The following is a 27,819-nucleotide window of genomic DNA, read 5'->3' on the forward strand; positions in this document are numbered from 1 at the left end:
GCTTGGACTCAGGGCCTGAGCACTGTCCCTGGCTTCTTTTTGCTCAAGGCTAGCACTCTGCCATTTGAGCCACAAAGCCACTTTTGGCCTTTTCTGTATATGTGGTGCTGAGGAATTGAACCCAGGGCTTCATGTATGCGAGGTAAGCACTCTTGCCACTAGGCCATATTCCCAGCCTTATTTTTATTTTTAAAAGGCTTTTGTATTTATGGCTTGTGAAAATCAGGACTTTGTGAACTGACTTGAAATCAGACATTTTCTGAAGACAGACTTTTTCAAGAGTTAGGAAAAGTTTAGTGTTTATTGTTTTGTCCTCTTCGGTTTTTCTCTGGAACACACACATATATTGTATTATATAGTTTTAACAACTATTAGCTTTAAATTTTCCCCTTTTCCAATCACCAAAGCCCTGCATCACTGAAGTCATTTTTGAGATGTCTGTTGGGAATGAAATATTGACTTTGTCTGAAGGAAAATGGGTTTCTCTGAATTCTCACCTAAGGACACTATTTATTTTATCTCCCTGAAGTTTGGAGGATTGGAGGCATTGGCAATTTTATGAAACAAAAGGCTGTAAAAGTGACTATTATAATCTTGAAACACTGTTAATTTCACAAAAATAATCACTCACAGTGATTATTTTTGTGGTTGCTCTAAAAAAATTGCACTTTGTGTCATACCTCAAACACTATCCAAGTTGCCTTAGAACTTAAAAATAAAAATATGTAAGCAGAAAGCAAGTAACAAAATTTGAACCTGTTATGTAAACGATGCCAATAAAACCCAAAATGTCTGAGTTATACCTTCCCTTTTTTTCTTCTGCTGAAAAACCTGACTCCTCTGTACACCACCTTTATAACAACAACAACAAAAACCCTAAAATGCCTACACAGGCCTATATATTCTTTAAGATTTTCTGTAAAAACACAAAATCCAAGACTCTAAGGGCAATTTCATATCCGCACATGCAGAGTACTGGCAAAGCAGCCCTGGAGAGGCCGAGTGGAGAATTCATAGAATCCATGGGAATGAGCAAGTTGGATAAATGCACGGAAGTGGGTGCGGCGAGGCCAAGGGAAGGTCAGCGCGTGTGGGGGGAGCGAGGGAACCAGGTGGCATTGCGCAAGGGAGACCTCACCCCACCCTACCCCACCCCGCAAAGCCTGTTGCAGGTGCCCGGACTAGGTTGGCCGGCCCATGGTCTCCCCTAGTTGGGAATCTTCGGGATCCCTGTATTTCTGGCTCCGCAGCTGCACCTCGGGTCCCCCGAAGGCGTCGGCGGCTGCGGGGCGGCGGGGCGGCGGCGGGGGGGGGGGCGGAGGGGCTGGCGGGCAGCGGTGCGGCGTGCACCCCAGCGCCCCGCCGCCCGGACGGCAGGCAGCACCGGAGGGAGGGCGGGGCCTGGCCGGCGAGCTCGGCCGCGCGGAGGGCGGCGCACGTGCGGGCGGCGGGGCGGGCGGGGATCCCCGGCGCCGGGGGCGGGGCACCCGGAAGCGCGCGCCGACCTGCCACGCCGAGCTGGGCGAGCCCCGGGCGGGGAGGCGGCGGGGAGCGCCGCGGGAGGCGCGCGTGGCGCCCGGCCCGCCGTGGTCACAGGTGGGCGGCTGTGGCGAGGGCGTGGCCACACAGATCGAAGGAAGGCGAGGAGGTGGGGAGGGGGTCCCCGAGATTCCAGCTGTCCCTCCCGGCGGTGCAGCGGAGATCGGGGAACGTTCCTGCGCCTCGGGAGGAGCCGGTCCTTCCCGACTCCCTGGCCGCGCCTCCGTCGGGAGGGCAGGTAACTTCCAAGGTCATTCTCGGGGTGCGGTGGCGCTCGAGGCCCGCCCACATTCTCCGGTTTGGTGGGGGCCGGACGGGCGCGCCCCACGCGGAGCGGTGGCCGCCGGCTGGACGGCGACCTCGGGGCAGCCCGGGAGCTGCAGGCATCCCATCACCACCACCACCACGGGCTAGTGGGGCGCGTCTTCCGGTGCGGTGCCAGGGGAACCCACGCTTCCTCTCTCTCCGCACCACGAGGGCGAGTTTTCATAGCCCCGGGCCTCGGAGCGGGGACCGCGGCGGCCCCTCCCAGCCCGGCTCCCGCCGGTGAACGCCACCGCCCCGCTCCGGGCTGTCGGGGACCGCGTGCGCTTGTCTCCATGGGAACGGCTAGTGCCCAGACGGCATCTGTCCGGGATGGGAAGGGGTGGTGAAGACCGGCAGGTTGGAGGTTCCAGAGCCCCCACCCCCTCACAATGTGGCCATGAAACAGCCTGATGAAAACTGGCCCCTTTCCTCCCTTCCCCCTTTCCTTCTCACTTGTGATAGCTAAGGTGTTGGCGTTCATCGGAAGCGTGGGGTGTTTACAAGATGTGAGCTGGTTCTCTCCACCTTTACCTACTTGAGGGCTACTTACACCTGATGGTGACGGGTGCAAGTGCAGACACAGAAGGGCAGGTATGAAGCCAGTGAAGAAGAAGAAAACTGAAGAGCCGGAATTGGAGCCCCTGTGCTGCTGCGAGTACATAGATCAAAATGGGGAAAAGAACCACATGGCTGCTTGTTTGTGTGATTGCCAAGATCTGGACGAAGGGTGTGATAGGTAAGAACCCCGTATGCCTTGGTGACGCCCACCCCCACTGGTCCTTTTGACGACTACCATTATAATACTTTCAGCTCTGCCGTTCGGAACGCATCGGAATCACAGCATTTGCTCTGGGTTCCATTTCCAAGGATCTAAAATTGAGTAGTTGTGTGTTTGTTTTTTTTTAATGTCAAGTGTGATGATTTTATAAAGAATTACGCAGTAATGCGCAAATGGTCTGTCTGGCTCAGTTTACTTGAATATTATCTTTCATTTAAAGGGAGAAAGGGATGGTGAAAACAGATAAAGGAATAGTAGGCGAGAAACATTTAAAAAATAGAAGCAATCAGAATCTGCATTTAAAATGAATTTACTAGTTCTAGAAAGTTCCTGCTTTCTCAGTGGTCTTTCATTAGTCTAATATTTGGGCCTGGTTGACAGTGAGTCTTGGTGGTGGTGGGGTGATGAATGGGATGATTTTCCTTCTGTTGGTTCACTCCTTGTTTCTGATGAGGACATCCAGACAGAGGCATGCACCTCCTCCTTATTGTTTGCAGTGTGAACAGAAGCAGGGTTGTGGTCCATCATATACTGTATTTGGTCTTTACTTTCACCATCTCCTTGATAGAAATTTCTGCTCATGAAGAAAAAATTTAACATCAATGAAAACAATGTTTCATCAAGCAGTAGTCACTGTTTTTTTTTTTTTAGCTATTTTCTAAATAATTATATACTAAAAAAGGTTGTCCTATGGAAAGCAAATGTGGAAAGAATAGGGATATAGGAAACCTCCTCCCCACTAACAATTTCTTCTTTTTTTTTCCAAGTCATTACAGCAATTGCAAATCATTGATTTAAAGCCCCATGCATTAATCTAGCCATGAAAGTATTCCTTGGGGGCCACTGTAGTCTTGACTTCTAAAAATTGCGACCCTTTTGCAATTCTTCAATGACAATATCCGTAGTCTTTTTCTTTTACAGGTAGCTGTAAATATAGGTCTTTAGACCTGGTCTAAAATCCATACTGGGAAAACGGAGCACTTTGTGCTAATGAATGAAGGAAAGAAAGGATGCTGCTTGTATCATTACTGCAGCTTTTCCATTAACTCTGTTCTCTTCTTTGTCTTAGCCCTTGAGACCTGGTCTGCCCGATGAGTTCTGCTCTGCTTTCTCTATACCTGTTCCTCTGGAGATAGGCTTCTACTATTTCACTGCCCCTGCTGCTGGGAATGGTCACCTCCCACTCACTTCCAAGTTCTAGTCCTACTTTAAGAAGTTATCCAACATCAAAGTTATTTTTCTTACACTTTTCCTCTCTACTCTGATTTGATCCACTCAGGATACTATAAACAAAATATAGAAATGTATTGCTCACAATTCTGGAAGTACATAAATTAATGATCAAAGTGCTGACGGCAGATTCACTATATGGTGGGGGCGTTTTCCTCAAAGATGGCACCTTCTTTATATTTGCCATGGTGAAAGGGATGATTGACCTCCTCTGGGCTTGTTTTATGAGGATACTAGCAGCAGCATCCTGACTGAAATCAGCTCCTAAAATCCCTTCTTTAATGCTATTGCATTGAGGATTAGATTTCAGCATCTATCTTGGTGGGACACGAATAGGCCATAATATTCCATTCCTACCTCCCCTTCCCCATTCATTTCCTTGTGTTACAAAATACATTTATTCCATCCTACCATCCTTACAAGTCTTTACTTGTTCCAGCACGAACACAAACATTTTAAGTCCATACTCTGAACTTAAAATCAGCTCTAAATCAGATATAGATAAGACTCAAGTACTATTTATAAGGTACTTGAGACAAGTACTTAGGAGGCAAGTTCTCCCCCAGCTGTGAATCTGAATAACAAGTTGCATGCTTCCAAAATACAGTGATGGACTATGCATAGAATTGATGTTCCATTCCAAAAGTGAGACATAGGAAAGGAAGTATCATTTGTCCTTCTCAGCAAGGACAAATCACCAAGTTTTGTGGCTGGAGGATAATATTTGACTGACCTTCCAGACACAGATGGTTGGGCCTAAAGACTGAGTGTTCCCACCCCCACAACTTGGCTAGGCTGTGGCCCACACTCCAGCTCTTCTGTTATGCCTGGCTCTATTTGCATGCTGGTGGCTCTGCCTTTCTGGAGTCCTTGTGTCCCCTTGGCTGTGCTACACAGTCTGGTGGGGGTTCTCTATGTTGCCCCCACCTTAGTGGCTACACCAGGCAATGCCCTAGTGAGTGCTCTCTGCAGTGGCTTTGCCTCTGGAAGTTCTTCACCTCAGCCTTGTGGTTCTCTGGGACATCCTTTGAGATTTAGATGGAGGCAGCTCTGCCCCCAAAGCTCTGCCTGCTGCATGCCCACTGTGTGGATGGTCTTAGTGTACCACTCATTTCCTTTGGAGGAATGGCTAAAGGCCCCTGCAGCCTTCATTGCAGCTAGGCTACTAGAGCCACACCTGGGGCTACTGTGTAAAGACTGACCCAAAACATAGAGCAGAGACTTGAGGTGGTGCTAGGGAGAGCCCTGAAGTCTCATAGATGCTGGTAGGCCTTTTCTATCAAAACATTTGCCATCAAGGGCCTGATGTTTGGGCCTATGATGGGAAAAGCCCTGATGTCTGAAGTGCCTTCAAGCCAACCTTCCATTGTCTAAATGCATAGCACAGGGCCCATATCCTTACTAATCTCATTCATGCATTGATATTCTCTCCCCAAAATACTTCCTCATTTGTTATCCTAGACAGGCCAAGAAAGTTCCAAATATCTGGGTTTCTTTTCTTTCTTTCTTTCTTTTTTTTTTTTTGGCCAGTCCTGGGCCTTAGACTCAGGGCCTGAGCACTGTTCCTGGCTTCTTTTTGCTCAAGGCTAGCACTCTGCCACTTGAGCCACAGCGCCGCTTCTGGCCGTTTTCTGTATATGTGGTGCTGGGGAATCGAACCTAGGGCCTCGTGTATCCGAGGCAGGCACTCTTGCCACTAGGCTATATCCCCAGCCCCTGGGTTTCTTTTCTGTGTGTGTCCTGTAGTTTGAACTCAGGGCATGAGTGCTGTCCTTGAGCTTTTTTTCTACTCAAGGCTAGCTCACTACCACTTGAGCCACAACTCCTCTTTTGGCTTTTCGATGGCTAATTGGAGATAAGAGTCTCACAAACGTTCCTGCCTTGGGCTGGCTTCAAATCACCATCCTCAGATCTCAGCCTCCTGAGTAGCTAGCATGACAGGCATGAGCCACTGGCACCTGGCTCTATATTCTATCTTTAAAGCTATTACTCACCTCACATTTTACCATAAGCATTCAAGAGAAGTCATTTGGTGGTGCGGACACTTTGCTTAGAGATTTCTCCCATCAAATATGTAGTCCTGTAGCTCGAGTTCCACTTTCTACAAAAACACTGAGACTCAGCTGTGTGCTTCATAGTTGGTACTTTCTTACTGCATTCGTCCATGGTGGGAAGAGTGAACTCACAAGGGTACTAATTCCATTTGTGAGGATTCTGTTCCCATGCGTGAATTAATGACTTCTTAAAGGTTCCATGTGTCTGTCTGTCTATCTGTCTGTCTGTCTCTCTTTCATAGGGTCTCACTGTGTTGCACTGGTTGGTTTTGAAACTGCTGGGCTCAATGAATCCATTTGCTTCAGCCTACAAAATAGCTAGGATTACAGGGGTGTACCACCATGTGTGACAGCCCATCTCTTCAAACTAATGTGTTGGGGATTTGGTGTTCACAGGAGCTTTGAAGGAAATAAACAGTCCATAACATAATCTAAGTTTGCAAAAGTGTCAGTAGACATCATCTGTTTACCACTGTTTGTCATTGGATTCATTCTAGTTTGGTCTCCAACTTTGGACCGTGATTCTTAGATCTCAGCCTCATGAGTGGCTAGGATTATGGGAGTGAGTCACTGGTGCTTGACTGGTAGTCTTATACAGACTCATGCTCCTGTTAGACTGGTTTATTCCTTGGGCTCAAGACAGGTTTACACCAATTTTCCTTCACTGTTGAGACCTTTTTCCCTTTCTTAACCTCTCATGTAAATAAATGCATTAGCATTTATTAGTTATAATCACTGTGGTAAAACTCAGATATCACTTTTCCACTAAACTCCTGATGACTTCACCCAAAAATAGTCACCCTCTTCTGAGTTCTCCTTGTAACTTTTGTTCATATGAGTTCATTGAGCTGGGCACCACTGACTCATGCCTGTAATCCTAGTTACTCCAGAGTCTGAGATCTGAGGATGGTGGTTTGAAGCCAGCCCAGGTAGGAAAGTCTGTGAAACTCTTATCTCCAATTAACCACCAAAAAGCTAGAAGTGGAGCTATCTCTCAAATTGTAGAGCACTAACCTTGAGCAAAAAAGCTCAGGGACAGCACCCAGGCCCTAAATTCAAGCCCAAGGACCAGCACAAGAAAAAGAGAAAGAGGGGAAAAAGTTTATTGATTTTTGTTGCCTTGTCATTTATTTATTTATTTAGAATGTTCTGAATTCCCATGTTGTCACATGACTAGGTTGTGATTTTCTTGATTATTTGGACCATACACCCATTCAGATCTAAACATTATTTGTATGGAGTATGTTTGTATACTTATTACATGCTTATGCTTTTGTTCAAAGACTAATCCTGACTGTTAACTTCCTAAATATTATCTTCTTGTCCCTATTCTTAAAAATGACACACGAATCTGAAAAAGCTCATGTTTAGTAGTATGGAAATAAATGCTTGGCTTTTGGTTCCTTTTATCATTTACTCTTCTGTTTAGTGTTCAGTGCTCTGCAGGTTTTAGTTCAACAAATCCATATGAAGTGCCTTTTCTTTGTGCTCTTTCTGAATAGATGGCTTACTTGTAAATCAGTGCAGCCCGAGACTTGTGAAAGAATCATGGATACAATTTCTGATCGCCTCCGAATTCCTTGGCTTCGAGGAGCCAAAAAAGTTAACATTAGCATCATTCCTCCACTTGTCCTTCTGCCTGTCTTCCTTCACGTGGCTTCCTGGCATTTCCTGCTGGGGGTAGTGGTGTTGACCTCCCTGCCTGTGCTGGCACTGTGGTATTACTACCTCACTCACAGAAGGAAAGAACAGACTCTGTTTTTCCTGAGCCTTGGACTGTTCTCACTGGGCTACATGTACTATGTGTTTCTGAGGGAGGTGGTCCCCAAAGGGCACGTGGGGCCCACTCAGCTGGCTGTTCTTACCTGCGGGTTATTCCTGATACTCTTCGCCTTGTACAGAGCCAAGAAGAATCCAGGCTACCTCAACAATTCCGCAAGCAATGACAAATCCATAAGCAGTAGCCAAATCGAATGCCTGAACAAAAAAGGGCAGGAGCAGACCAAAGGGTTCCCTGGAGCAGATGCATCCAGAAGTCTCAACAATCGCATGCCAAAGGATGAGCTTGCCGGCTCCTCCCGCATGGTGGCTGGAAGCCCCACCAAGGCAAAGGAGGACTGGTGTGCTAAGTGTCAGCTGGTGAGACCTGCTCGGGCTTGGCATTGCCGCATCTGTGGCATCTGTGTGAGGAGAATGGATCATCATTGTGTCTGGTATGTTGGAAAAGTGTAGAAGCCTTGGAAAGTGTCAACTCACATATAGTTCTGTAGCCATATTTGATCTTCCTCCATGCTATCCTAACATTTCTCTCCTTCCCAGCTTCCCACCTTGTAGATATTTGGAGGCTGCTAGGATATTCCCATGTAGTCTTGAGTTTCTTGAATTTCACAAGCAGTACTTCCTTCAGTCATTTCCTGAAGGAGAAAAGCAGAAACGCATGGATGGGTTTTTTTTGTTGTTTTCCAATTTTCTTTTGAATTTTTTTATCTTTTCCTTTAATTAAAAAACATATTGTAAAGGTGATGTACAGAGGGGTTACAGTTACACAAGTCAGGTAATGAGTACATTTCCTTTTGAACAGTGTCACCTCCTCCCTCATTTTCTCCCAGTATTTTTTCCCCTCCCAGTCTCTCTCCCCGCAAGTTGTATAGTTCATTTCCAACATAGTTTTTAGTGAGTATCACTGCTGAATTAGATCACCCTTTGTCCCACTGTTTCTGTGTCCTTTAATTTTTCCAGTCCTGGGGCTTGAACTCATGGCCTGAGCACTGTTGCTGGCTTCTTTTTGCTCAAGGCTAGCACTTTACCACTTGAGCCACAGCACTACTACTGGCTTTTTCTGTATATGTGGTGCTGAGGAATCAAACCCAGGGCTTCATGTGTGCAAGGCAAGTACTCTACCCCTCGGCCATATTTCCAGCCCTGTGTCCTTTAATTTTTTAAAAAGTTATCTTTAAGAAGTTGTGCAAATGGGTTTCAATTCAACATGTCAGTTTATGAGTATAATTTGTGGTGGCAAGGAGGAGGCAGGAGAAAACAGGTGTTTTAATTTTCAGATATTTTACTTCTTTGCCTTCATCACTTATTCCTATGGCATGTGTGTACATGTGTATGAGAGTTGGTCCATTTCCCAAACCTTGGTTTGCACAGGGCCTGACAGCCTCCTCGATGGAGCCTTGGCCAACAGAGCATCCTGGAGTGCAGAGCAAGCAGGAGAAACACAGCCTGTACACCTGCTGTGTACATGTCTACATCACAGAACTATATTTGCCTGACAAATAGCATATATATCATGTTGTCTTCTATAGTTTGAATATTTGTGGCTCTCATATAGCTACCATGTCTTTTTTTTTTTTTGCCAGTCCTGGATCTTGAACTCAGGGCCTGAGCACTGTCCCTGGCTTCTTTTTGCTCAAGACTAGCACTCTACCTCTTGAGCCCCAGTGCCACTTCTGGATTTTTCTATATATGTGGTGCTGAGGAATCGAACCCAGGGCTTCATGTATGCGAGGCAAGCACTCTACCACTTAGGCCATATTCCCAGCCTCTACCATGTATTTTCTTATACTGTAACAATACTTCTTGACTTTCAAAAGTTTTCACAACTCTGCTGTAATTCTTCAGCAGTGATGACAATGTTAACTCCCTTCTGGGCCTGGTAGTAGACTTTATTAATATTTAGGAATATTTCTAGTTCTGAGAACTAGGAAAAAAGAACTAACACTTTTGGGGTTGGAAGTGTTGCTCAGTTGGTTGAGTGCCAGCCAATGAGTGAGTTAGGTACCAAGTTTTGAGTTCTAGTCTCAGCCAAAAAAGAAAGAAAAAAAGGAAGAGGTGTTGTGGATGTAGATCAGCATTAGAGCACATAGAGTTCTTGCCTAACTCTTGCAAGGCCCTGGGTTCAATGCCTAACACTAAAAAAACACGTGAAATCTATCTAGTCTAATCTGAGTTTTAGCAAGGTTCTGCTTTTGACCTAGTATGTCCTTAAACTAAATGGTAATGATTCCCACTTTGAAAAGAGCAGAGACGTATTCCGAGAAGCATTTGAGAAGTATGCCTCAGTACCTTTAATTCCCTAAAATTGACCTTTTAAATAATTAAAATTCACACCATCCCAGTTTTAAAGCTTTCTTATTTATTTTGTGAGTTATATAAAGAACTTTTTAAAATGTTTGATTTTCTTTCCTTTATGCTGTTTTGAGGATAAATAGCTGCGTTGGAGAATCGAATCATCAAGCATTTATACTTGCCCTTTTGATCTTCCTGCTCACTTCTGTTTACGGGATAATGCTGACCTTGGACACCATTTGTAGAGATAGAAGTGTCTTCATAGCTCTCTTCTATTGTCCTGGAGTTTATGCAAATCACAGGTGAGATGTGGATCCCATAGTCCAGAGGCTTGGCAAAGTGGTAATTAATACTGCCATTATCAAGTTGTTATTTGAGGCTAGGTTGGGAGTCAGTCAAAACATAGGACATGGGGGCTGGGGATATAGCCTAGTGGCAAGAGTGCCTGCCTCGGATACACGAGGCCCTAGGTTCGATTCCCCAGCACCACATATACAGAAAACAGCCAGAAGCGGCGCTGTGGCTCAAGTGGCAGAGTGCTAGCCTTGAGCGGGAAGAAGCCAGGGACAGTGCTCAGGCCCTGAGTCCAAGGCCCAGGACTGGCCAAAAAAAAAAAAAAAAAGTAGGACATGGAATGAGAATTGCTGCATATCCCAAACAACGCCAACAACATTGTGTATGTGTATTTTTGTAGGGACATATCAAAGGATAGTTGGCCCTTAGAAAGTGAGGTACCAATATACACAATGGAATTTTATGCCTCTATCAGAAAGAATGACATTGCCCCATTCATAAGGAAATGGAAGGACTTGGAAAAACGTATACTAAAGTGAAGTGAGCCAGACCCAAAGAAACATGGACTCTGTGGTCTCCCTCATAGGGAATAATTAGCACAAGTTTAGGCAAGTCACAGCAGAGGATCACAAGAGCCTAAGAGCTATGCCCTTATGAATGCATAAGATGATGCTAAGTGAAATGAACTCCATGTTATGGAGTTCTATCACTGTTATATCACTGTTATTGTTATATCAGTTATATCACTGTTGTAATTACTTTCAACATGCCATGTGAAACTATAGCTTCTATTGTTGATGATCCTCTCAAATCCTCTTCCTGTGGTTGTCGCCTCGCTATTACTGTATCTCATCTGAGTACCCTGGATACTGTATATACTGGTATTAGAACGAGGGAAGTGAAAGGGAATATCAAAATTGAGAGACAAAGGATAAAAAGACAACTCCAAAAGCAATACTTGCAAAACCATTTGGTGTAAACCAACTGAACAACTCTTGGGGGGAGAGGGAAAGGGGGAGGGGGAATGAAGGAGGAGGTAACAAACAGTACAAGAAATGTACCCAAGGCCTAACGTATGAAACTGTAACCTCTCTGTACATCACTGAAAAGCTGGAAGTGGAGTTGTGGCTTATGTGGTAAAGCACTAGCCTTAAGTGAAAGGGACAGCTCCCAGGCCCTGAATTCAAGCCCCAGGATCAGCGCATGCACACATACACACATCCTCACACACACAGACACAAGTGCTGAACCAGTGTTTTACAAACAGGTGAGGCTTAGTCAGGGACTTCTAGAGTCAAGTGATCACTTTCCTACCCAGGGAGCAACAGGACCTTTTCAAGAATGTCTTACCATCTCTATAAGCTTTCTTTCCAGTTTAACCTCCCAAGGATTTTCTTAAATTGAGATTAGTGATTATTGCCCTACTTAGAGAGGTCAAAGCTTCCTTAGAAACTATTAGATGGGGACCCATTTGTATAGAGATTTCCATGTAGTGGCAGAAACAGATTCTTCAGGATGGTCCCATCACCCTCTCCCTGGGCACCTCCAGGCGGTGTCCTCTGTTCCCGCTCCTCGGCCGTGCTCCCTACTCTCTGTGGTTCAGTCCTGTGCTTTCTGCTCACTCTTCATTTTCAGAACCATTACTGCTTTCTCTCCCTACTACCTTGGTGTGAAATTTGTTTTTACTAGTCTGGGAACAGAGCTCCATATTAGCATAGTTGGTGACATTTATGGGCATGATCAAAATAGTCTCTCTCAGGGTGATTTTCTTTTCTAGACACATGGAGCGCATTAGTTGTGAAACTCTTGATCAACACTGTGGGTGATAAGTGTCCTAAAAGCAGAGGTGTCTGTGTGCTCCATGAGGTGTGATTCATGTCACTTCATCTTTATGGTGAGGATTAGAGGTTTAATCATCTTTGAGGTCCTTTCAGCTTTACAGGTTCTGTGCAAATGTTTCCAGTTAACTTGAACACAGTCCATGGGCCCTGATTGTGCTTGTCTGCATCCCCTCCTGAGTCTCATTATGATGAGCCTGAAAAGGAGCTTTCTTGCCCTCTGTCATTCCATTTGTCTTTATAGGAATCCAGGTTTGAAATGTTGTGGCTCCTCTATTTCTTTCAGGGTTAGGAGTCTTGGCAGTTTTCTTTTTGTGCTCATTCAACATTAGGCTGAGAAAGAATGGAGATGGATAACTTTAAGCCTTGTTCCTGGGTTCCCATCTGCAGCTTCTTAGAAGACATTTATAGCAACCTCCTGGCACCTTTGTTTTCTCATACATTAGATATAATTTAGGAATTACCCATTTATTCAACAAACAGATGTTAAGCATCATTATGCCAGGCACTGTACTGGTTGCGTAGTAGATAAAAAATTATATGTGTATATCTATGTGTATATATATAACAAGTGCCATTCTACTATCACATAATATAAAAAGGTGGACCAATAATTAAAAAATAAAACAGAACATGTTCTTGTAAGTTAAGCTGGTTACTGACATTCTGAAGAGAGTAGGGTATATTCCAGTTAGGAAGTCCTTAGTAGGTTAAAAAAATGTATAAAATGTACAGTGATTTTTGCACGTGACACAGGTGACAGCATGCCTGACTGGCCCTTCTCTCCTCCCAGTTCAGCTCTGTCCTTCACCTGCGTGTGGTACTGTGTGATCATCACAGCAGGCATGGCCTACATCTTCCTGATCCAACTGATCAACATCAGCTACAACGTGACCGAGAGGGAAGTCCAGCAGGCCCTCCGGCAGAAGACCGGGCGTCGCCTTCTTTGTGGGCTCATTGTGGACACAGGCCAGTACAACAGGGGCTTCCTGCGGAACTGGCACCAGTTCTCCACCCTGGGTACACACTCTTGCCCCCACCCTGCTGAGGACATTGTCTGAAGTGCCTTCCGTGGCTCCGGTGGATAGCTCTTCCCTCTGTTCCTATCCATTGTACACTTCAGTGTCTACGCAGGGCGTGTGTTCATCCTCCCCCCACCCCTTTTCGTATAGGCATTATTGGGCCATGCTCAGGTTTGGAGACCAGACTGGAGAGAAATTCAATTTTTCTGACTTCATAACTTCCACAAGATTTTTATATTGAAGCAGTAAAATGAGAGCCATTCCTTTTCCAGGCACTTTATTGACTCAGCCACTGGAAGTTGAAAAGGATGTGGATTGCTAATGCACAAATTGATAGAAGCAATTCCTGTCCATTCATATGGGGGAAAGAGTTTTGGATTAGGATAGTTTCTAGTCCCTCTTTCAATTCTTAATAGCCATGTGACCCTCGGTGGTGTCACTTTCCCGAGTCTCAGGTTCATCTGTCATGTGGATACGGCTGCCTTCCCTGGCTACCTCATAGAGCCGTGGGAAGGGTTGCACGATGGTCACATGAGCGTCAAATGAAGGATGTGGGAAGTACCATAAGGCAACTCAAGTACCCACAGGCACCAGAGGCAAGTATTATTAGGAAAATCCTAGACTGAAGAAAAAGGTTGTAGGTCAGAATATTCCAGCCTATATCGTTGATAATCAGTTTTCAGCATACACCATGTTGTACAGCTATGGGACTTTGTCCTTTAGTATTGGACATTAATACTCACACAAAGGGAGGTGACAACTAGATGGTTTGATGCTAATCATCTGATCTTCAAAGGACAATTATAGTAGTGATAAAAATGACCAGTGTAATACATAGTAGTTGGGAGTTTAGATAAGGGGTTCTTACATTTATTACTTTTGTATGTGTTTCTGTTTTTCCTGTGCCTAACTCAAGCAAGCACTGATTTTTTTTCTTCTCTTTCCATGTTTCACCTGGTAAGGTGCTAGCACACTTGTGGCAGTGGCTGGAAGAGGAATAGACATTTCGTATGAGAACACTTTACTTTCTTTTCTGGGTGGGGATGTTAATATCAAGGGCTTGATTTTTTTATTATTCCTATAAGTATTTCAAATTATGTCAGTTTTGCAAAACTCAGTGTGTGGCATTCACATTATTCTGGCATGAACTTTCTCTAAGGAATTGATACCTTCCCATTTTCCTTGCACATTTCTTCTCATTCACCCTTCCTACATACATGTGTGTCACTAGGAGAGAAAAAAACAGGGTATCCCTCATTCCCAGTAATCATTGTTCTCCCTTTGCTCTTCCCCCAAATACAACGTTGCTTCCTTAAATACATATCAAAACTGAACAATGTGAAAGACTAAGTACTTCTATAGAATGGGTCAGGTTCAGACAGGGAAGACATCTTGAAATGTTTGGTGTTCTACACATACTCTAATGTAATCCCAAAGATAATTCATGAGTCCTTAAATTTGCCTTGGCCTGCTGTTAAATACAGGGGAAATATTGGTAGCTTTTTCCATCATTCTGTGCATATTCTATTTATAAATGCTGAGGAAATACTAATACTTAGTGCATTTCTGCCTTTGGCAGCTACTGTCACTCTCAGTCTCTCCATCAATGCTCTCTGTCCTTAAGACAGTTGCCATGTTTTCATTCAGGCTTGTCATTGCTCTCCCCGGAGGGGGATTGTTTAATAAGTGATAGGCTTCATATTCTACTGGGATGAGCCCAAGAACAAGCCTGGGGATGTGGGCAGATGCTGTGGTTTCTGCAGTGATGCCCTCTCTCCCTGGACCAAAGTCAGATATTCATTAGAATTAAAGTTGGCTCCGCTAGTACTAATTTCTGCTGCTGTAGGTTTTAGATAAGAATGATAGCAACGATGTCAAGGATAGTGTATGTGGGCAGAAATTGGTAGTGTTCATGTCTCTAAAATGCCAGCTATAGAACAAACTCTTGTCTAGCAATTGATCATAAAATTCATAGAAACACTAGTCAGCAATTACAGCTTGTCAAATCTTTAATAACAATCCAAGTGTGATGTGAGGATGACTAGTACAGAGGCCGAGAGTCACTGGTGAGCACTGGGAATGATGTCAGCAGTCACCTGGATGGGGCACTTCAAGTTTCCCTCACTTGGGAGGGGACATACAGTGGCATGGCTCATTGAGAACTTGTCACAGAAGGAAGCTCAAACCTGTAGAAGTGTTGGTGTTCAGCCTGCTGAAGTGTGTGTACCTAAGAGAGCAGCAGAAACAGGGCTGTCCGTGAGCAGTGCTCCTGTAAGGCATCCTTGTTGTATCCTACCCTTCTCATGATCGGGAATTACTTGCTACAGACCTTGGTTCTCTCCAGAGGACAAGACATGACTTGGGAGACATTGAAGGGATTAGGCCTCTGTGAATGGGTTGTCCTTGAGAAACATAGGTGGTAGAAGTGTAAACTGCACTGAGGTTTAGAAACAAGGTACCCCTTCCCCATGTGATTTCAAACAAGCAGGTCCCTGTCTCTCACTCCACATCTTCAGCCTCTGTGTTAGGAAGCACACTGGAAATGGAGCTTAACGAAGGAGCCATTATATCCTGACATTATGGCTACCCATTGTGTACTTTGCTGGGGAAGTCGGAGAAGAGAAAGATGAAGGATCAGGGTTGCATGAAAAGGGAACATTTCAATATCAGGAGTTTCTCTAAGGATACTTTTTAAGTTCTCTGTGGTTCTGGCTAGGTGCTCCTGACATGAGCAGACTTGACCACACCTCTGATAGGTTACTCTGCTGCCAAAGCAAAGCCTTTTTATGTGCTTTTGTGACAACATGCTGCTTGTTTTGCTTCAGATACACATTTGTGTTTAGTATATTATAGCTCTTAGCTCTTGGTAACTAGGGTTTTCTTGTCGTCTTCCATTGTACTTCCTACCTAGAAGAAAGATCATTGTAAACATTCTCTTATGCAATGGTCCTTGGTACTGATAATAGTTTTAGTAAGAGAAAATTTTCTCTACTAGAATCTTCTACTGCCAGAGAACACAATGCCAGTAAGATTCTGCATAATACTGATCATATGCTTAACAGACTTTACTCCCTTTGAGTAAGACATTAGTTTTGTATTATGAAGCTCAACTAACTGGAGCAAAAATACAGCATCTAGAAGCACAGTTCCAACCGGCTTCATATCTGTGAAACTTAAGAGTTGTCCCTTTACACTGGATGAGTAGGTTTGTATAACTTAACTTCCTTGTAGCCATATTTTAGTACCCTGCATTTTGAAGAGTAGAATTTTCTCAAACAAGCAGTGGATGATAAGACTTCTGCTGGAGGCACCTGCCTGGCATCTGGCGTGTCAGCAGCATCTCGACAATTGTGCATCTTATATTAAACACTGCGAAGGCGACGCAGGAGAGAATGAAAGCCATGCGAAACTTCATACAGAATAAAATTCAGTATGTTCTTGTGAATGTCTCTTATGATCGAAGTAAAATTATTTTTCAGCATCAGCTAAATTTAATCCTTGCTAACAGTTATCTAGACTTAAGCTAGCACAAAGTGTTTTCCCGTAGGAACAGCAGCACGCCAAAACGTGGATGGCTCCAAGAGACCAGTTTCTTCTAGGCTTTGAATATCTCCAAGTTAAGGTTGTGACTTATTAATAAGTATGTTAGCCTTCTGGAAGATACTTAACACCTTTAGATATTCATATTTAAAAGACAAAGCTTTAAAAATCACAGCCAGTCTGCGCTAAAGCTTCAAAACGAGAGCTAGTGTTGACTTCCATCTGTTATGTCTTCAGGTGAGGCCGCTAGTGAGATTCCATGCCACACTGTCGTGATGTCAGCTAGTGACCACATGGTCCAGGTGATTTGATGGTTATGTTATTAGGGTGGTGGGTCCTTTCATTTGATTTCATGTCTGGGTCTGAGATCGGATTAAAGGAAACACAGGAATGTTTACCTAATATTACATTCAATATCTGAACTGGCCCACCAACATTACAGACAGTGTTGGAAGCCAAGCTGGAGGCTGCGGGCTAGACATTTTGCACTGTTTTTATACTTGTATTCACAGCCTCTTACCACCTCAGACTCAGACACAAGGCCTTTTAAATGGAGATTTTACAAATTACTTCCATTTGTGTAAAATAATGTACTGTGTCTGAACTGTTTAAATGGAAAATAAAGTGCTTTGTTTATGGAAAACATTCTTTCTTGTTGAATCTTCTAAAATCTTGTCCTTGTATTTTCTTTTTTTGGTACTAGGGATCAAACCCAGGGTGTAGCACTTACTAGATTAGAGCTTTGCCCCTGAGCTATAATCTTTGACTCTAAGAAAACCCCACCTGGGAGCAGTGCTGCCCCCTGGCTGCCCTGCTGTGCTTGTGCTGTGCAGCTGGCCCTGGCCCTTCACTGGGTGGTGATTTTCCCAGCTTCAGGAATCTGCCTATTCCAGCAACATGACAGCAGCCATGTTTCACACCATGGCCTCTTCACAACAGTTGAGTGAGAGAGCTTCAAAATGATTTCCTTTTATCGTGTTTGCAGGTAAAGTCTGGCTGCCTTGCTGGCCCAGTTAGAGTATGGACTGTGAAAGATTCAACTTCCAGTTTGATACTGGAAGGGAAATAAAGATAAAATTAAAGAAAGAAAATGGAAAGCTTCTGGCATTTATTTAGGCCTTTGACGTATTTACTTAAGGAAAATCCCTCTAGGAAGTATGAGACAGGATCAAGCACATTCTCTTGAAGAACCCCGGAATTTTTATGTTACCAGTCAGATTTCCAATATTGGATAAAAGTAGTTATCTCAGGGTTAAAGGATCTTTCTTATTTTACCACATCAGTGTATATGGACTATTTGAATTGTTGTATTTTCAAATAAAAATGATTTTCCTAGCGGGTAAACAAAAGTGTGTTTTATATCTGTGTAGCATTTTAAAGATAAAAAAAATATTCTTTGAATTCAGGGTTAGCATTTCAATATCTAGACCAACCTGAGTGGAGTGGATTATTTAGAAGTGTAGTTGGGAACAGGGACGTTTTAATGAGTTGCTGAGTTGTCTTTGATAAGAGTTATTATTAGCTTGTGGAATTTCCTCCATGCTTAGCAAGGTAGAGTGTCTTTGGTGCCCTAGTTTCTCTGAGATCAGCTGCTGGCCCTCTGGGGCTGTGTAGAATAACTTTAGATAGATAGTCTGCCATCCGGTTTGGTCAAAAGGAATGATTTGGTAGAGTGCTTGTGACATGGGTGTGAGAACACTGACCATCAGCACCAGTGTGTAAGTACTTACTGCTTTTTGTACTTAAGATTACATTTCCCCCAAATTCACATGAAGCCAAAGGACATACTTTCCTTCACAAGGCAAGGCCTAACACTTGTCCTTTTTTAACGTTTACATCACTAAAAATATACACGACATATTTGAACAGCAGTGCTCTGGAACATTACTTTGCACGATCCCACTGTGATAAATGCTATACAGTGAATAACTAGTAAGCCAGGAGAAATCCAAGAAGGGAGAATACATTGTCAATATAAATTCTGCTCTAAGAAATGCCTCAGAAAATGGAGCAGATACAGGTATGGATGTGGGCATGTGGATGGAGACGACAGATAGTTACTCATTCTGGATCAGTCAAGATTTTACATCCTGAGCAATGTGGTCTGTTTCCAGGTCTGTCTTCCAGGCAAAGACATCTGACTCAAGGGCCGAGCACTGAGTTGCTGGTACAAGTCCTGGTCATGATGGGGTCAGCATCTGGAAATCTGGAAGGATTTCAGCAACCTTCCTGCGGAGCTTCTCTCGCCTTTCTTCTTTCACTCTTTCCTCTTTCATACATTTTCTGAACTCTTGCCATGTCTGAAATGTGTTGCTGAGAATCTTCCTTTAAAAATAAAGGGAGGGGGGAGGAGTTGGGTGAGAAAAAGTACAGTGCTAAGGAAGAGCTGAATTCCCATCCCAGTTAGAAGACATTTAAAACTTCATGAAAACAATTCTCAGGTGAATGAAACATGTAGAAGGTACTGAAGTCACAAGACATTCAGACTGTGAGAGATTTTGTGTGGAATTGCAAGTTCTGGAGGGGGTGATGGAAGAGGAGGTTGTTTGTGACTGTAATCAGGGAAGGCTTCCGTGAGGAGGTAATGGAGCAGCACAGCCTCTGCAGATAATGCTAGGTGTGAGACACTTCCCTGTTGATCTGATCACGGGCTCCACACAAGACCTAAAGCCAGAATCAGTGGTTCTGTCAAGGATGGGGGCAGCCACCGGCCCTGGGTAAAGATGATGGAAAACTACAAGCTGAGCATGACTGTTCAAGATATCGAGGCTCCAGTGCTTAGATCTATTTTAAAAGCTGGCTGTAACCTCCGACAACAACCAGTCTGGAATTGCAAGTAAGAAAAAAACAAAAAACCACAAGCCTAACATGGTGTTGTGTTAGCACAGTTAGAGAGGACCCTGAGGAAGCCGAGGGGCTCTGCTGTTGCAGGGAAGCACACATGGCTGTTGCAACAGATTAGTGTCCACTTCCACTGGACACCAGGGATGTTGTGATGAGCCATGTGGTCCCTCAAGGAAGCAGTTCAACTGAACAGCAGAGGAGAGAAGCACTCGTGGAAACCTGGGCTGAGAGTAAGAAGGGTCTCAGGCTTTTGAAGGGTAGGATGCCTGAAAATTTCAGTCATTCAAAGGAAAGAATTTCCCAGAACACAGCACATCTTGAGTAAGGCAAAGTTGTGTGTGTGTGTGTGTGTGTGTGTGTGTGTGTGTGATCATAGAAAGAGTTACATCATTGAAAGAAAAGTGAGGTAAAGCTGGGCACTGGTGGCTCACACCTGTAATCATAGCCATTTGGGAGGCTGAGATAAGGAAAAGCATAGTTTGAAGCCAGCCTAGGAGTAAGTTTGTGAGACCTCATCTTGATCAATAACTGGATATGGAAGTATGTGATTATGTGCTTCCTTAGACACATAAATAGGTGGACTGCAGTCCAAGTACCTGCCCAGGTGGAAAGTAAGACTCTATCTCAAAAATACCAATGCAGGGCTGGGGACATGGCTTAGAGATAGAACACTTACCTAGCATGCATGAAGCTCAGGGTTCGATTCCTTAGCACCATATAAACAGAAAAAGCCAGAGGTGGCATTGTGGCTCAAGTGGTACAGTGCTAGCTTTGAGCACAGAGAGGCTCAGGGACAGAGCCCAGGCTCTGAGTTCAAGCCCGAGGACTGGCAAAAAAAAAAAAAAATCTGATGCAAAAAAAGGACTGGAGATATATGCCTGAGCAGGAGAGTACCCCACTAGCAAAGCACAAAGCCCTGAATTCAAAAGTCATCATTCCCTCCCCCACAAAAAGAAAAAAAAATAGTACCAAATAATTAAATCTATTTTCAAGCTAGAGAAAGGGATGTGATTGTTATGGCTTCTTAGGTAGCTAACAAAGTACTGGAATATATTTCAGTGCTCAATTTTTATGGTTATTGGTTAGTTAATGTTTTGGATACTGATGATTTTTGTTGGTGGAAATACTACTTTTAATAAGAGCCTCCAAGGAACAGAACTGCTTCATTGCTTTCAATTTGTATCCATTATTCCACCATTTGCAACCTCTAGTTTTACTCTCAAGGGCTCACTGCCAGTGCTTGGTCCTCTCTCCCATTCTTGCCTGCTAGTCATATCTTCTCTCTGCTGGTCACATTCCAGTCTTCTGGGTTCTACTTTTAGCCCCTTTTATTCTACTGAAATAGGACAGGTGGAGGGGTAGACAATGATAGAAGTGGGCTGGTCAGGTAGGTGACATTCAAGAGAACTGGAAGGTGAAGGATCAGGCCATGGGAGAATACCCTGAAGCAGAGGGAACTTTGTGTGTCTGAGAAACAGGATAGAAGGCCTAAGGGCAGGGATGTATGAGCAAGGAACAGAGTGGGAAGAGATAAAGTCACAGGAATACCTTTTATAAAGTAGATCCCAGCTGAGAATTTATTTCTTAGTGATTCTATTGTCTCAATATTAGGTTTTAATAATTATAAATGATGGCAAATTAGGAAAATTAACTGATGGATGAAGAAGAGGATGTTTTGGAGTGAGAAAACCTGGAATGGAGGCCAGGGAGCTGGCATGAGTTACCTGCACACGTGAGGCAATTCACCTACATGCCTGAATAGCTTGTTTCTTTCCCTGAAAACAGAAATCATGGCATCTGCCCTATCCCTGGTGACTGTGATCAGATGAGATGCTTTATGTGAAAGCCCCAAATGAATCTCAATCTGGGTACAAGGCAAGCAAGGAGGATGCTTAACAGTAATACATTTACAGTGACTACATTCAAAATGTAGCAGCTATTCTGATGGGCCACACGGTTCATTTATTCAGTCCCTTTGTTCATGTCTTCACAACAACCCCAAAGATAGGTTCTGTTGTTAACTTTACTCTTTAAGAGAGGAATGGGGAAGCTTCAAATGATGATTTGTTCAGGGTCACATGGACATTGACTCTTATCCTTTGTACTCTAAAGCTTTATTTCTTCATTGGCAAGTCCTCTGAATACCTTCACTTACTGCAAATTTATTTTAATTCCAACAAAATTATAATCAACTTGTTTATCTGTTCTCAGCCCACTGATTTCCAATACCTGAAAATTAAACAAGGATGAGCAGTTTTTGTTAGGAGTGGGCATCCTAAGGTAACAAAATAAAATTATTTCAAGACCAGGAATGAATGCATATATATGCAAACATACAAAGAAATGAAAACAAAGCAAGTAGAATGAATGTAAAGGGAATGAGAAAAGGGGTGGTGCTTCTACACAGCACACTAGAGTTCAGAACCTGAAGGTATCACTAAAGATTCCCACTTGCTTAGGCGTGTTTCATGCTTTGATGCTCTTGCCAGTCTCTGTGAAATGGAGAGGCAGGCTGCTTCCTTCTCAATTTGAAGATAGGAAACTTGGGGGAGGGGGGTTACTTAGTTGCTCCCAGCCATGTAGTGGGTGGGGAAGCTGGCACTCCCGTCCTGCCTTGTGAGGCCCTGCTCTCCTAGCTTCACCTCATCTTTTTAGACATTGCAGAAGAAGATATAGCATTTGGGAAGTCAGTGAGCTTTCCTTTGTGATCTGAACCTCACCTGTGATAATGTGCTACCGCAGCCTCGTGCTTGCTCTGAGAATCCATCTTCGCCTCCCACATGGTGGTGAACCAGGCCCTCAAAATCTTCTTCAGAAGGAAATTTGCACTAAGTTTTCTTATTTCCTCCTCCAGCTCAGTCACATACTGGAGACAAGAATAGAAATGAGAAAAGTGCTATTAGAAGACAAAAAGTTAGAGCAAATCAACAGTCTGAACAAGAGAAGACTAAAACAGAAACACACCATGTAAAGGAATGAAGGACACCAGAAGCACAAAGAGGATAACATGGTAGCTAACATAACATTCTGTGTAATGTATAATGCAAATAACAGAGCCAGAGGAGGAGACCAGGAATAAGATTGAAGGGGTAGGTTTCTAATAAAATCACTTGAGTACTGTGAGACATAAACAAGACATCATTATAAAAACAACTCAATATAAGGATACATTACAGTTTGTACACTTGATATGAAAGACGCATGTACTTTTTTTGCTAACAAATGGATTTGACACATTTAAATTCATTTGGCTTCATTTGAATTCAAAAAGCATAATGACCATGAGCATTTGTGAGCCCATTTAGTTTTCTTCTGGAGGACTGAGCAGTGAAGTCTATGTTAAGGGCTCTGCTCTGTGGCCTTACCTGTAGCCAGCTCCTGATGACTCTCCTGAGCAATAGCTGGAAATAGAACTGATCAGCCTGGGTCGTCATCTTCGCCTGACTTTCCTGACTATACCAGAACCAGGTGAGCAGGCATTTCCTCTGCAGAGCCAAACAGTGATGTTCTTCTGCTACCTGGACATTTTTTTTCAATCAAAAGAGGAGCTTCTTTATTATATATTAAATCATTTAAGGAAATATGTACCAGGTTGGCAAATGACACTATAGTCCACATGTAGGCAGTTACTAAACAAGAATAGTCCTAAGGCAGATATAATCTATGTCCTAAAGTTTTGGCTAAGGACCCAGTTCTCTGGAGGGTTAGATTCATATTGCCACACCTTTCAAGGTGGACTGCCTGAAGTCCACAGTGACTAGCTTGTTATGGAAATGGAATAAACAACCTCCGGAGTGAGTAGCTGGCAAGAGTCTTGGCTTGCTCTCTTGGAAAATGGACAGTAACTCCATAACAGACTTCTCTTTATTATGTACTTAACCACTGTCTATTTGAGGAAATGCCAATATTTTCAGTTTGTTTTGTAGAACTGTCATCATCATTGAAATTTTATCAATAAACCACAAGCCACTGATAGAAAATAATATGAGTAATTTACTGTCCCACCAACTTAAAAAGGCTCAGTATCATGGTATCAAAATAAACACACAACTCAGAATTTAGAGACTTATGCTACATTTAAAAAGTAGCATTTTTTAAGAGTCAGGGGGAAACCCTCTCCGTTTGGTACTTTCTAGACACCTACACATTTTCCTAAGACTAGTTTAGTCATCTAGGACTGTGAATGTGATTGATCCAAGTAAGTCTCTTGATCACCATAATGACCAGCCAACATGACCACCATGGGGTATTCTGTGGCATACCCCAATTAGGAAACCAAAACACATTTCATCCACTTTGAACTTCTTCATCATCTACTTGAGTGTCCTGGTCTATATGCTGGATAACTTTGTTAGGTATTTATTTTCACATGTGTGTGGTAGAGTAATTTGTTATTCCCTTCAACGTAATTGTATATTTATGTCCTTTGCAATGTAATTTTGCAGCACCCCTCAATGGAGTTGAAGATGGAGCTGCTTTCTGACCTCGATGTCCTCAGCTTGGCCGTGACTTACATTACCCAGTAACACGTAAGAGCACAGAGGAGGCTTCATTATGGGTTTACAAAGTCTTTTTTGGTCTTTTGTCCATCTAACAGCACTCAGGTGAGAAATATGTTCTGAGCAGCTTCTGGAACTAGAATACAATTTGGGGAGAGACATAAACCCAGTCTACAACTGGACTAGACATGTCCCTGTGAAATAAATACTTGAACTTGGTATTTGGAAGTTGTCTGTTATGCAACTTCATTCCAGGAGAAACCTGACTGATAGACTTTATAGTGTTTTATGTGTCTCACAAGACTGCTAAAATTCAGAGTATACTCTATTCTCCTTACAGACCTCTAGTATTAACAAATTTAGGTTTTACAAAAGTCTTTTGAAGAAAAAAACTAAATTCTTATCCATAGAAAGAAATGCTCATATACTTAAAATGCTTATCATTCTAGTTTTTAAATCACTAAACTCCCTGTCCCCAAAAGGAGTTCACACTGCAGAGAAAATCCATTTTCTAAATGGGGGGAGGGGAGGAGAATAGTATTAGAGTGCACCTGAATGTTTTGCTTGCTTTGCATTCTCAATCTCTTCCAAGGTTCTAGACCTTTTTTTCTTAGCAAAACTATTTTATAATGTTCTTTAGCCACAGCTTCCAGTTCTCGATTCCTCTTAATTCTCTTCTGTTTCTCTAGTTCTTTCTGGAAAAATAATGAAGTAAAAAAGTCATGATCCAAAAAACTAATGAATTTCATTTGAACATTCCATGAGACAATGTTTTAAGAGAGCTCACTCAGGAACATTAGAAAACGAATTCTGCTAAGAAAATCAAGACAATGAGCTCTACAAGAATAAGGACTAATCCCAAGATTACCAGAACATTAGTACTCAGACTAATGGCTGGAAGAGGCTCTGAAAAAGAAAAGCTTTCCTATAAGCAGTATAAAGCTAAGTAAAATTTCAAAGATTAATAAGAAACATAGTGAACCAGATGAAAAATTCTTGATAGAAGAACTGCAAATGTCTTAGGTAGAAAAGAGAGATGCTCTGAGGGCTTCCCTGCTCTCTGCAGGCAGTGGAAGGTTCCTTCAGAATCTTGGAACAGCTGTGTACTATATATCTGGTACCTGAATCCTCTGTGGAGCTGAATCTCAAGAAAGTTCTGAGATGCCTTGAGATACCTTTGTATCTGGACACAAGTTCCAATTTATAGGTGTCCCCAGATTTTAATCCTCATAAATCCTCTCTAAACCTTTGTGCGTGATCAATTTAATAACATCAAATCAGTCAACAATGTTCTGATTTGTCTTTCCTATTTACAAGATCCATTTGTCCTATTTGAATGTACAAATGTTACATTTTTCAATATGTTAATGCCATTAAAAGGAATCAGGTCTATGTATATTCTTGGGTCTACTCAGGACTGGTCATAGAGATGATATATCTCTTAACTAAAAAGTAAAATATTTATCTAGTGAAGACAGAAATCATGAATATTTCCTTATTATCATAGAAATCCTAGAAATACAGCCATCTATCCATCTCTCTCTCTCTCTCTCCGTGTTGTTTAACTGTAGAGAGACTTCAGTAAATGTCTAGATGAGTATCCTTACTACTGCATCCTTAAAGGTAATGAACAGTAAGTTCAGAGACAAGTTAAAAGTATTTGATTGTGATTAGGAGTTTTCTTTCCTTTGAGGTGGAACTATCCCTGGGAACACACTGAGTCAACACCCATGCCCCTCAGAGAACACACACACTTGAAGAATATGCCTGAAAGGTGGTGAAAGCTTAATGCCTTGCCTTAAATGTTATTATTTATTTCTTTCTGTTTTAACAAAAATAGTCCACAGTAAAAGTGTGAAAAAAATACCTAAAAAGGTTGAGTGACAGCACACATGACATCTGCTAGGAAAGACTCAAGAACCAAAGCAAGGACTGTGGACTCATTCCAGTTTCTTTCTCTTTACTTTCCATAATTTGATGTCAAGAAAAAGGCAGTAGTGAAATGGCTGCTTTGACAAGCTAGTTAGTATGCTTAAAGCTTCTGCAAGAAAGAATGAAAGAGAACTCATGGGAAAGAGAAAACACAGGGAGAATAACTCATTTTCCAATGCCAACTACCTATTTCTATACAAGTTCTTGAAAACGAAATGTCTCCATTCTCTGAACATGAAGCCAAAATTACCTTTTTCATCTTTACCTAGGTACCCAAGACACTTGCTGAATGGGTGAATAGGGAACAAACAAACAAGCAACTCATGGAGTAGGAATAGGAAGGTGAAGGTTAAATAGAAAAGCAAAGAAATGAACGATTTCTCCATCCACTGAAATATCCCAGGAACATCAAGGTGTAGTAGAACTTACCAATGGAAATCAAACCTTGGCCAAAGAGTTAGATAACCAAAGGTTTACCCTTTTGGGTAAGAACTTGATCTCATGGGCACTTAAGTTACATATAACTGTTCTCCCAGAATTCTAACTATAGCTAGTGTTCTAAGTTCTGAAAGGAAAACCAATTTTAGAAGGATTGTGAAGAAAACCAGACTTTTAAAAAGTCTGTACTTCTGTGGAAAAATATTAAGAAAAACAATGAGAGTTCTGCTTGCGTCAAAATTTTGTATTCTTTTTTTTGTTTTGTTTTGTTGTTTTTTTTTTTTGCCAGGCCTGGGGCTTGAACTCAGGGCCTAAGGACTCTCCCTGGCTTCTTTTTGCTCAAGGCTAGCTAGCACTCTACCACTTAAGCCACAGCGCCACTTCTGGCCGTTTTCTATATATGTGGTACTGGGGAATCAAATCCAGGGCTTCATGTATATGAGGCAATCACTCTACCACTAGGCCATATCCCCAGCTCAAAATTTTGTAATCTTAACACCGTAGTTCCCTCAAACATGTATTTCTTTCCTCAGTAAAGGATTCCTTAACAAGATTGGTTGTATTTCATTAGTGTCACCATATTCTGTTTTCTTGTACAGAAAATGTCTACAACAGTAGCTGCACCCCCAATTTGCTATGAGAATAAGATGATAAGAGGCTGTTTCAAGGAGGCTCTTATATAAGAAGAGAGAAGCTCTATTGATCACAGTCATGGGGGTGGTTCCCACTCTTTTGCATGCTTTTCCTACAGGAACCCTATGTGACTCACACAAAAAAATGATTAAGGAGAATCCAGAGGAAGTTTCTAAAATGTTTTGGCTTGGAGGAATAGCAGCAACTGCACATGCTGCTAGATCATTCTCCCTTAGGAGACTTAAGGCTCTGTTTGCATAGCACTTCAGAGCACCAGGGTCACAGTCCTGAAACTGGGGGAAGGACACATTGGGAACTCTGCCAGACAAGAACCCCTATTTCACCTAAGGGTGGAGGAAGGGTTTATTTTATTTTAACATGAAAGAGTGGTGGTACTCACTGAGGCTGAAAGAAAGAAATCAGAGTACAGAAAACAAAAAGCTCTTCTTAGAGAGCAGGAACAGAAATTCTGCTGTGTGCAGTACTATACCCTAAAAAGAATGAACTGTAATCAGGCCATAGAATGCGTCCACTCACCTAGAATCTATCACCACACTTGTGTAAGCCTCAGTAACAACTCTGGATCACAGTGTGAGAACTGTAAGAGACAGTCTCTGGAGAACAGCACTAAGGGAAAACCCCAAACCGTAAGAGATAAAAACAAAGTTACTGGAGGAAAGTGAAGTCTCTGGTGTCCATAGCAATAACAAGCCTCAACAGTAGTAACCATAGCAACAATAAGCTCTAAGCAAAGCCAAGTTCCTGGATAGACTGACACAAATCTTCACATTAATAGTCTAT

At 42.8% G+C, this 27,819-nt stretch overlaps 2 protein-coding genes across 4 annotated transcripts in view; one reads left to right on the forward strand and one right to left on the reverse strand.

Moving 5' to 3' along the window:
- The first annotated feature begins 1,670 nt into the window (after positions 1 to 1,670).
- Zdhhc23 (zinc finger DHHC-type palmitoyltransferase 23) lies at positions 1,671 to 16,575 on the forward strand. 2 transcript variants are annotated; one of them, XM_048346644.1, is made up of 5 exons: positions 1,671 to 1,777; positions 2,308 to 2,581; positions 7,410 to 8,120; positions 10,122 to 10,280; positions 12,904 to 16,575. In XM_048346644.1, exons 2-5 carry the CDS (start codon positions 2,439 to 2,441, stop codon positions 13,169 to 13,171), a joined length of 1,281 nt encoding a protein of 426 aa, XP_048202601.1. In that variant the 5' UTR covers positions 1,671 to 1,777; positions 2,308 to 2,438; the 3' UTR covers positions 13,172 to 16,575. The 2 variants fall into 2 exon arrangements, with proteins under 2 accessions (XP_048202601.1, XP_048202600.1); XM_048346643.1 differs by having other exon boundaries at positions 1,674 to 1,777; positions 10,113 to 10,280.
- A 1,190-nt stretch (positions 16,576 to 17,765) lies between these two features.
- Ccdc191 (coiled-coil domain containing 191) overlaps positions 17,766 to 27,819 on the reverse strand; it is a 72,182-nt gene continuing 62,128 nt past the window's right edge. Inside the window, exons 14-17 of one of the 2 annotated variants that reach the window (XM_048346645.1) lie at positions 24,567 to 24,710; positions 22,882 to 23,034; positions 22,237 to 22,382; positions 17,766 to 18,997 (exon numbers count right to left, since the gene is read on the reverse strand). In XM_048346645.1, the coding sequence (XP_048202602.1) occupies positions 18,853 to 18,997; positions 22,237 to 22,382; positions 22,882 to 23,034; positions 24,567 to 24,710 (588 nt within the window). In that variant the 3' untranslated portion in view covers positions 17,766 to 18,852. The remainder of the gene's footprint in view (positions 18,998 to 22,236; positions 22,383 to 22,881; positions 23,035 to 24,566; positions 24,711 to 27,819) is intronic. The other variant, XM_048346646.1, reaches the window with a different exon arrangement.

The sequence above is a fragment of the Perognathus longimembris genome, chromosome 5, assembly GCF_023159225.1.
Source record: "Perognathus longimembris pacificus isolate PPM17 chromosome 5, ASM2315922v1, whole genome shotgun sequence".
In the NCBI taxonomy this organism is placed as follows: Eukaryota; Metazoa; Chordata; class Mammalia; order Rodentia; family Heteromyidae; genus Perognathus; species Perognathus longimembris.

What these genes read in the sequence shown, in the direction of transcription:
- Zdhhc23 (XM_048346643.1), top strand. Translation starts at nt 2,439, where the DNA reads ATGAAGCCAGTGAAGAAGAAGAAAACTGAAGAGCCGGAATTGGAGCCC. An exon ending in CTGGACGAAGGGTGTGATAG is followed by an intron (nt 2,582 to 7,409) that starts GTAAGAACCCCG and finishes CTTTCTGAATAG; the next exon opens with ATGGCTTACTTGTAAATCAG. An exon ending in GGAGTTTATGCAAATCACAG is followed by an intron (nt 10,281 to 12,903) that starts GTGAGATGTGGA and finishes CTCTCCTCCCAG; the next exon opens with TTCAGCTCTGTCCTTCACCT.